The sequence below is a fragment of the Oncorhynchus gorbuscha genome, linkage group LG09, assembly GCF_021184085.1.
Source record: "Oncorhynchus gorbuscha isolate QuinsamMale2020 ecotype Even-year linkage group LG09, OgorEven_v1.0, whole genome shotgun sequence".
NCBI classification, from domain to species: Eukaryota; Metazoa; Chordata; class Actinopteri; order Salmoniformes; family Salmonidae; genus Oncorhynchus; species Oncorhynchus gorbuscha.
This window is the reverse complement of record NC_060181.1, coordinates 95,261,777-95,271,776: the sequence shown is the minus strand read 5'-3', so window position 1 is coordinate 95,271,776 and position 10,000 is coordinate 95,261,777. Positions and strand designations below refer to the sequence as shown.

The window sequence follows — 10,000 nt, the reverse complement described above, 5'->3', positions numbered from 1 at the left end:
AACTAAAGTGAAATAAGCTCACTCTCCCTCCTTATCTCTCTCTCTCTCTCTCTCTCTCTCTCTCTCTCTCTCTCTCTCCCTCTCTCTCTATCTTTATCTCTCTCTCTCTCTCTCTCTCTCTCTCTCTCTCTCTCTCTCTCTCTCTCTCTCTCTCTCTCACTCTCTCTCTCCCCATCTCTCTATCTTTAATTATCTCTCTCCCTGTCTATCTCTCCCCATCTCTCTATCTTTATATCTCTCTCTATCTCTCTCTCTCTCCCCTCTCTCTATCTTTATCTTTATCTCTCTCTCTCTCTCTCTCTCTCTCTCTCTCTCTCTCTCTCTCTCTCTCTCTCTCTCTCTCTCTCTCTCTCTCTCTCTCTCTCTCTCTCTCTATCTTTATCTCTCTCTCTCTCTCTCTCTCTCTCTCTCTCTCTCTCTCTCTCTCTCTCTCTCCCCTCTCTCTCCCCATCTCTTTATCTTTCTCTCTCTCTCTCTCTCTCTCTCTCTCTCTCTCTCTCTCTCTCTCTCTCTCTCTCTCTCTCTCACTCTCTCTCTCCCTCCCCATCTCTCTATATTTAATTCTCTCTCTCCCTGTCTATCTCTCCCCATCTCTCTATCTTTATATCTCTCTCTATCTCTCTCTCTCTCCCCTCTCTCTATCTTTATCTCTTCTCTCTCTCTCTCTCTCTCTCTCTCTCTCTCTCTCTCTCTCTCTCTCTCTCTCTCTCTCTCTCTCCCCATCTCTCTATCTTTACATCTCTCTCCCTGTCTATCTCTCCCCATCTCTCTATCTTTATATCTCTCTCTCTCCCTGTCTATCTCTCCCTATCTCTCACTATCATATTCATATTCGCTATGCTTTATTTGCATGAAGGAGAAGGTCAGTGCTGCGAAAGCGAAGTGCTGCACATACAAATATGAACACAACCTTGACAACAATAAGAATAGATTTAGCACTAATAATATATAACAGATAAAACAACAAAACACACTGTCTCCTAACACAGAACTGTCCACAGAGTCACCCACTGTGCGACCACTAACACACTGTCTCCTAACACAGAACTGTCCACAGAGTCACCCACTGTGCGAACACAAACAACGTGTAGACTGAGACGTCTCTCTCCCCCTCTTTTGTATCCAAACTCTTTCTGGAAATGAGGACTTTTGTGTTGCAGGTAGGTGTATTTCCGATTAGATGTGAGTCTAGATCACCACATAGAAGCCCAGAGCCCAGACACTGAACATGTAGTGTAATATCTCTAACTGAATATTCTGAAATCCTTTTCCTATTTGACAGATAGATTTTTGAAGAAGCATTTACATTTAAATTACACATATGTTCTGACTGGTTCTTTTTTTTTATCCATATTTGTTTAGCCTTTTTTTTCTTTGTTTACTGGGGTTGATCTGACTAGTCCTTTCGTCTATAACGCCTCCTTAATTCTCTGCTATGTTTCATTACGGTGAGTTTATCAATCAGATGATCAGTCGTTTATCAATCAGATGATCAGTCGTTTATCAATCAGATGATCAGTCGTTTATCAATCAGATGATCAGTCGTTTATCAATCAGATGATCAGTCGTTTATCAATCAGATGATCAGTCGTTTATCAATCAGATGATCAGTCGTTTATCAATCAGATGATCAGTCGTTTATCAATCATATGATCAGTCGTTTATCAATCAGATGATCAGTCGTTTATCAATCAGATGATCAGTCGTTTATCAATCAGATGATCAGTCGTTTATCAATCAGATGATCAGTCGTTTATCAATCAGATGATCAGTCGTTTATCAATCAGATGATCAGTCGTTTGAACCATTTGTGAATACATCGTTGACTGTCCATGTTTCAAGTCGATATTCATAATGTAGAACGGATAAAGAGCACAACACCACAACGTTCCAGCTGTGTGTGTACTTATTTTATTATGTAATTATTATTATATTATTATTATTATAATTATTATAAGTAGTAGTAGTATATTATTATTATTATATTATATTATTATTATTATTATTGTATTATGTAATTATTATATTATTATTATTATTATTATATTATGTAATTATTATTATATTATTATTATTATATTATGTAATTATTATATTATTATTATTAGTAGTAGTAGTATATTATTATTATTATTATTTTTATATTATTATATTATTATTATTATATTATGTAATTATTACTATATTATTAATATTATTATTAGTATTATTGTTATTAGTATTAATAATAGTAGTATTATTATTACTATAATAATTATTATTCGTATTATAGTTATTATTATTATTATTAGTATTATTGTTATTATTATATTATTAGTATTATTGCTATTATTATATTATTATTATTAGTAGTAGTAGTATTATTAGTATTATTGTTATTATTATTATTAATAGTATTATTATTAGTATTATTGTTATTAGTATTATCATTAGTATTATTGTTATTATTATATTATTATTATTAGTAGTAGTAGTATTATTAGTATTATTGTTATTAGTATTATCATTAGTATTATTATTATTATTATTATATTATATTATGTAATTATTATTATATTATTATTATTATTATATTATTATTATTATGTAGTATTATTATTATTATTATTATTAGTAGTAGTAGTAGTAGTAGTAGTAGTAGTAATAGTATTATTATTATTATTAGTAGTAGTAGTATATTATTATTATTATTATTAGTAGTAGTAGTAGTAGTAGTATATTATTATTATTATTATTAGTAGTAGTAGTATATTATTATTATTATTAGTAGTATTATATTATTATTATTATTATTAGTAGTAGTAGTATATTATTATTATTATTAGTAGTAGTAGTATATTATTATTATTAGTAGTAGTAGTAGTAGTATATTAGTATTATTATTATTAGTAGTAGTAGTATATTATTATTATTATTAGTAGTAGTATTATTATTAGTTATATTTGAACATGTTTCTTTGGGATGTGTTTAACAGTGGATTGACCTGTGGGACAATCTGTCATCATTGTTATCATGTGTTGTGGCAGGCTTTAAGAGATCCAAGAAATAGACAATATGTTAGTATTTATAATATATATTTAGGTTATTCTCTATCATCAGTCTCTAGGCTACATACAAATACATCAGTAGTTTACCATGCCAACTATAGTACATGGCTGTTTTACTCCAGTAGCTTAGAGTAGATTGGAGCCACCTCTCTCCGTCCCCTCTCTCTGTCCCCTCTGTCTGTCCCATCTCTCCGTCCCCTCTCTCTGTCCCATCTCTCCGTCCCCTCTCTCCGTCCCCTCCGTCTGTACCCTCTCTCCGTCCCCTCTCTCCGTCCCCTCTCTCCGTCCTCTCTCTCCGTCCCCTCTCTCTGTCTCATCTCTCCGTCCCCTCTCTCCGTCCCCTCTCTCTGTCTCATCTCTCCATCCCCTCTCTCTGTCCCTTCTGTCTGTCCCCTCTCTCCGTCCCCTCTGTCTGTTCCATCTCTCCGTCCCCTCTCTCCGTCCCCTCTGTCTGTCCCCTCTCTCTGACCCCTCTGTCTGTCCCCTCTCTCCGTCCCCTCTGTCTGTCCCCTCTCTCCGTCCCCTCTCTCTGTCCCATCTCTCCGTCCCCTCTCTCTGTCCCATCTGTCTGTCCCTTCTCTCCGTCCCCTCTGTCTGTCCCCTCTCTCCGTCCCCTCTCTCTGTCCCATCTCTCCGTCCCCTCTCTCTGTCCCATCTGTCTGTCCCTTCTCTCCGTCCCCTCTGTCTGTCCCATCTCTCCGTCCCCTCTCTCTGTCCCATCTCTCCGTCCCCTCTCTCCGTCCCCTCTGTCTGTCCCCTCTCTCCGTCCCCTCTGTCTGTCCCATCTCTCCGTCCCATCTCTCCATCCCCTCTCTTTGTCCCATCTCTCCGTCCCCTCTCTCTGTCTCATCTCTGTCTCTCTCTCTATCTCTCTCTCTCTGTCTGTCCCATCTCTCCGTCCCCTCTCTCGGTCTCATCTCTGTCTGTCTCTCTCTCTCTCTCTCTCTCTCTCTCTCTCTCTCTCTCTCTCTCTCTCTCTCTCTCTCTCTCTCTCTCTCTCTCTCTCTCAGTTTATTTACATAGGCTGTGTTTGGTGCTGGCAGGACGGGACATCCCCCATCACCCCCGTCCTCTGCTCCCGGCCTCTAAGTAATTCTAGATTAAATGACATCAGGTCTCCCCCGCAGTGAGAGATGGAGTGAAACGATAACCCTGAGGGGTGGAAGCTAGATGGAGCCTGGGTAATGGCCCAGAGCACCCAGCCCTGGCCACAGAGAAGGAGAGGTTGCTGCTACAGCTTCCTTCTCAGTGCCCTGACTGATATTCTGTTAAACACAATGTGGGAAGACAGAGAACTCATAGAGTGGGAATAGAGCACTTCAATATTTCATGTCCAATCATTTCTGATTTGTTAAAAGAGAGCGTTGTTGGCTTTCAGGAAAGCTCTGTTCTCCTCGACTGACTGAAGAGTAGAGAGAGAGAGAGTGTTTTTTTTTTAGGGAGAGCATGAACAATTTAATCAGCAGCATATTCACATGCTTTGAAAAGCCAAGGCGCTGCCTCCTTTAAGGAAGTCTTAACTCTTGCATTTAAATGAGATTAGTGTGTGTAGTGAGTAATCCGGGTAGCAGCACTGATAATATCTGGTGTGGGCGATGATCTCTATGACAAACAATGGAGAGATCATACTTTTTGTTTACATAATTAATGACTCCTAAAAAATCTCTCCAAGCAGAAATCTCTAGACGTATTTCCCCACTGTGTTGCCCCAGATTCCGAGTTCTGATTGTGGAATTTGCCATGTGTATTCTAGAATGCACGTTTCTGGTTGGGCAAACAGAAGGATTAATTTGCCATGTGTATTCTAGAATGCACGTTTCTGGTTGGGCAAACAGAAGGATTAATTTGCCATGTGTATTCTAGAATGCACGTTTCTGGTTGGGCAAACAGAAGGATTAATTTGCCATGTGTATTCTAGAATGCACGTTTCTGGTTGGGCAAACAGAAGGATTAATTTGCCATGTGTATTCTAGAATGCACGTTTCTGGTTGGGCAAACAGAAGGATTAATTTGCCATGTGTATTCTAGAATGCACGTTTCTGGTTGGGCAAACAGAAGGATTAATTTGCCATGTGTATTCTAGAATGCACGTTTCTGGTTGGGCAAACAGAAGGATTAATTTGCCATGTGTATTCTAGAATGCACGTTTCTGGTTGGGCAAACAGAAGGATTAATTTGCCATGTGTATTCTAGAATGCACGTTTCTGGTTGGGCAAACAGAAGGATTAATTTGCCATGTGTATTCTAGAATGCACGTTTCTGGTTGGGCAAACAGAAGGATTAATTTGCCATGTGTATTCTAGAATGCACGTTTCTGGTTGGGCAAACAGAAGGATTAATTTGCATCTCAACTTAAACCCCTAGCTACAGTAAAAGGACGATTAAGGACTCAATCCTATGACATCACTTATGACTGCGTGTTTAGAGATTAGCGGCGTGCTCGCCATCCATCTGGTGGGAATTTAGCCACGGTCACTGGTCAGAACACGTCCTTCTGTGACACGTTCATCGTTCTTGTTCTCGTTCTATCAGGCAGTCAGGATGGAACATTGGAACATTGGAACTAAAATTAACTCCTTGGGTCTGTGACACGTTCATCGTTCTTGTTCTCGTTCTGTCAGGCAGTCAGGATGGAACATTGGAACATTGGAACTAAAATGAACTCCTTGGGTCTGTGATACGTTCACCGTTCCGTTCTCTATGTCGACCGGAACATTTGAACACAACGAACTCTCTCTGTGTTGTAGCACAACAGCTTACCGAATCCAAAAGGCTAGTGTTTCTACATTTACATGCCTTTACTCAAAATGTATTTCAAGGGAGAAACAAGAGGTAGAGGAAATAATCCAATGCCCTTGTGAAAACAGAGTAAGATAGAGAGTCATGCTGGACACAACAGAGTAAGATAGAGAGTCATGGTGGACACAAAGAGTAAGATAGAGAGTCATGGTGGACACAACAGAGTAAGATAGAGAGTCATGCTGGACACAACAGAGTAAGATAGAGAGTCATGGTGGACACAACAGAGTAAGATAGAGAGTCATGCTGGACACAACAGAGTAAGATAGAGAGTCATGCTGGACACAACAGAGTAAGATAGAGAGTCATGCTGGACACAACAGAGTAAGATAGAGAGTCATGCTGGACACAACAGAGTAAGATAGAGAGTCATGCTGGACACAACAGAGTAAGATAGAGAGTCATGGTGGACACAACAGAGTAAGATAGAGAGTCATGCTGGACACAACAGAGTAAGATAGAGAGTCATGCTGGACACAACAGAGTAAGATAGAGAGTCATGGTGGACACAACAGAGTAAGATAGAGAGTCATGCTGGACACAACAGAGTAAGATAGAGAGTCATGCTGGACACAACAGAGTTGTAAGTCGCTCTGGATAAGAGCGTCTGCTAAATGACTTAAATGTAAATGTAAGATAGAGAGTCATGCTGGACACAACAGAGTAAGATAGAGAGTCATGCTGGACACAACAGAGTAAGATAGAGAGTCATGGTGGACACAACAGAGTAAGATAGAGAGTCATGCTGGACACAACAGAGTAAGATAGAGAGTCATGCTGGACACAACAGAGTAAGAGAGAGTCATGGTGGACACAACAGAGTAAGATAGAGAGTCATGGTGGACACAACAGAGTAAGATAGAGAGTCATGGTGGACACAACAGAGTAAGATAGAGAGTCATGGTGGACACAACAGAGTACTCTTTGCTTCCCAGTCAAACTAAGTTCTGGAAGGCTTCCGTCCCACCCTTCATAGCAGAGAACACGAGCACGACGTACTCACAAAACACAACGAGAAAGTCATAAACAAAAACAACATTTTTTTTATTTAAAAAGTCGCTAGTTCTTACCAAGTTCTTGTTGCCATTCTTGCTGAGGGGTCCGCGGAAAACTCCCTTGATGTTCCTGAAGTGGCCGTTGCTGAGGTGAGTAGAGCTGATGACTATGTAGTAGCAAGCCATGAGGCACAGAGCTTCCACTGAGCGCAACAGACAAACAGTCAAGAGTCACGAGAAGACAACGAAGAAGTCGTACAGAGTGTGAGATCTAGAGAACCTGTAGCCAAGTCGTTTTTTTTAAACAGTGCCGTTCCCTGCGCTGACAAGTCAGATGTCAAGAGGATTCTAACGTCTCGGATCTAATAGACCCCGAACAGAACTCCTGTGGACAGACCTGCTACGTGCTGTCGGTGTCCGCCACTGCTCTGATCAAAACCCTGTGGTCAGTCCTTCAGTCAGGGGTTGAGAGAGTCAGTCAGTCTGTCTCTCTGAGTCACTTCAGAGTCAGTCTGTCTCTCTGAGTCACTTCAGAGTCAGTCTGTCTCTCTGAGTCACTTCAGAGTCAGTCAGTCTGTCTCTCTGAGCCACTTCAGAGTCAGTCAGTCTCTCTGAGTCACTTCAGAGTCAGTCTGTCTCTCTGAGCCACTTCAGAGTCAGTCTGTCTCTCTGAGTCACTTCAGAGTCAGTCAGTCTGTCTCCCGGCGTCACTTCAGAGTCAGTCTGTCTCTCTGAGTCACTTCAGAGTCAGTCAGTCTCTCTGAGCCACTTCAGAGTCAGTCTGTCTCTCTGAGTCAGTTCAGAGTCAGTCTGTCTCTCTGAGTCACTTCAGAGTCAGTCTGTCTCTCTGAGTCACTTCAGAGTCAGTCTGTCTCTCTGAGCCACTTCAGTCAGTCAGTCTGTCTCTCTGAGCCACTTCAGTCAGTCAGTCTGTCTCTCTTAGCCACTTCAGAACTGTGTTGCTGCGTGGGCTTTGTTTCCTTCTTCCAGCTCTTTCAGGTTCTCAGCAGCAGTTTTCTTCTTTCCCTCGTTCCTTTCCTTCTCCTCTTGCATGGAGCTCAGGCAGTAGCAGCAGAGGACCAGAAACACAACAAGCTGCTCGGTGCTTCAGTCGGTAGATCCGTAGCCCTGGTCCAGCCTCTGCTTCCCTCACTCCACTGAACCCGTCTTCAGGGGGCTCCCGCTTTCTCTCTGAGTCTCTGTCTGAGTGCAGGCTGGAGGTAGAGGAGATGCTGCACGGTCGTGGCAGCTGTGGCGGTAGAGGCTTGCCGTAGTGACAGAAACAGGCATGGTGCTGTAGTGTTTTCTGTTTTCCGGTCCAGTGCAGTGAGCCAATGGAAGAGAGCCACTGGTCTGATGGCGAGGATAGGGCTGGAGAAGTGCATCTGTCACACAACGCCTGCTCTCCCGCCTCTCTCTCTCTCTCTCTCTCTCTCTCTCTCTCTCTCTCTCTCTCTCTCTCTCTCTCTCTCTCGCTTTCCCTCTCTCTCTCTCTCTCTCTCTCTCTCTCTAGAGCCACTGAGTCAGCCCCCTGCTCCCCAGCCAACCAGGATTCAGCAGCATCTCTCTCTCTCTCGCTCTCTCTCTCTCTCTCTCTCTCTCTCTCTCTCTCTCTCTCTCTCTCTCTCTCTCTCTCTCTCTCTCTCTCTCTCTCTCTCTCTCTCTCTCTCTCTCTCTCACACACACACACACACAAATACACATGCACACGCACACACAAATACACACACATGCGCACACACACACACACACACACACACACACACACACACACACACACACACACACACACACACACACACACACACACACACACACACACACACACACACACACACACACACACACACACACACACACACACACACACACTCTCTCTCTGTCGCCCTGCCCCTCCCTCTGTCGCCCTCCCTCCCTCTCTGTCCCCCTCCCCCTCCCTCTCTCTCTGTCACCCTCCATTCCCCCTCCCTCTCTCTCTGTCACCCTCCATCCCCCTCCCTCTCTCTCTGTCACCCTCCATCCCCCTCCCTCTCTCTGTCGCCCTCCCTCCCCCTCCCTCTCTCTCTGTCACCCCCTCCCTCTCTCTCTGTCACCCTCCATCCCTCCTCCCTCTCTCTCTCTGTCGCCCTCCCTCCCTCCGTACCCCATCCCTCCCTCTCTCTCTGTTACCCTCCCTCCCTCCCTACCCCATCCCTCCCTCTCTCACTGTTGCCCGCCCTCCCTCTCTCTCTGTCGCCCTCCCTCCCTCTCTCTCTGCCCACCTCCCTCACCCCCCCGCCCTCTCGCTGTCGCCCTCCCTCCCTCTCTCTCTGTCACCCTCCCTCCTCCCTCATCCCCCCCTCCTCTCTCTCTCCTCCTCCCTTTTCCTTTCTCTCTCATCTGGCTGTAAGAAGCTGAGACAGGGCGAAAGGCAGGACTAATGCTGCTAGATGAGAATACAGCACATGTCACATCCTCTCTCATCCATCTCGTAATGTGTTCATCTGTTTAAGAAGACATTTGTGTGCTGAAAATAGTGAGCGTAGTTTAAGCTCTGTATGCCGACGCAATCCAGGACGTTGGCTGTTTGTGGCTTCAGCTCAGTGTGGACCCGCGGCACTGGGGTAGTAAAAAAAAAAAAAAGTATAGTAATTCTCAGATGAATTTCTGTTCCCTTTCAACAAACGAAGGATATTATATCACACCGTGTCTGTTTAGAGGAAGATCAGACAGTCACTAACATCTCTCACGAGGTAATGTAGATCACAGTACAACACAGCATATTCAAATCATCAACTGGGATGATGAAAATGTCATGCAAGAGAGAGAGAGAGAGAGAGAGAGAGAGAGAGAGAGAGAGAGAGAGAGAGAGAGAGAGAGAGAGAGAGAAAAAAGTAAAAATCTGAATGAATGAGGAGTGAATCCATTGAGCTATTTTAAGATAATCTCACACTGACACGCAGCGCAGTCTGAAATGGATTGTGCGAGGTCTGAGACTTATTCTCATATGACTTGTTTACCCAGAAGGAAGAGTTTTATATAGGCTTGATATGGCCAATTAGAGTGGCTAGGAGTGAGAGGCTTGATTTGGCCAATTAGAGTGGCTAGGAGTGAGAGGCTTGATTTGGTCAATTAGAGTGGCTAGGAGTTATATAGACTTGATTTGGTCAATTAGAGTGG

General features: G+C 43.1%; 1 protein-coding gene across 1 annotated transcript in view; it reads right to left on the bottom strand.

Moving 5' to 3' along the window:
- Positions 1–7,387, bottom strand: part of LOC124044481 — a 192,066-nt gene extending 184,679 nt beyond the window's left edge. Inside the window, exon 1 of the mRNA XM_046364110.1 lies at positions 6,917–7,387. Within this exon, the coding sequence (XP_046220066.1) occupies positions 6,917–7,027 (111 nt within the window). The 5' untranslated portion in view covers positions 7,028–7,387. The remainder of the gene's footprint in view (positions 1–6,916) is intronic.
- Positions 7,388–10,000: the final 2,613 nt, after the last annotated feature.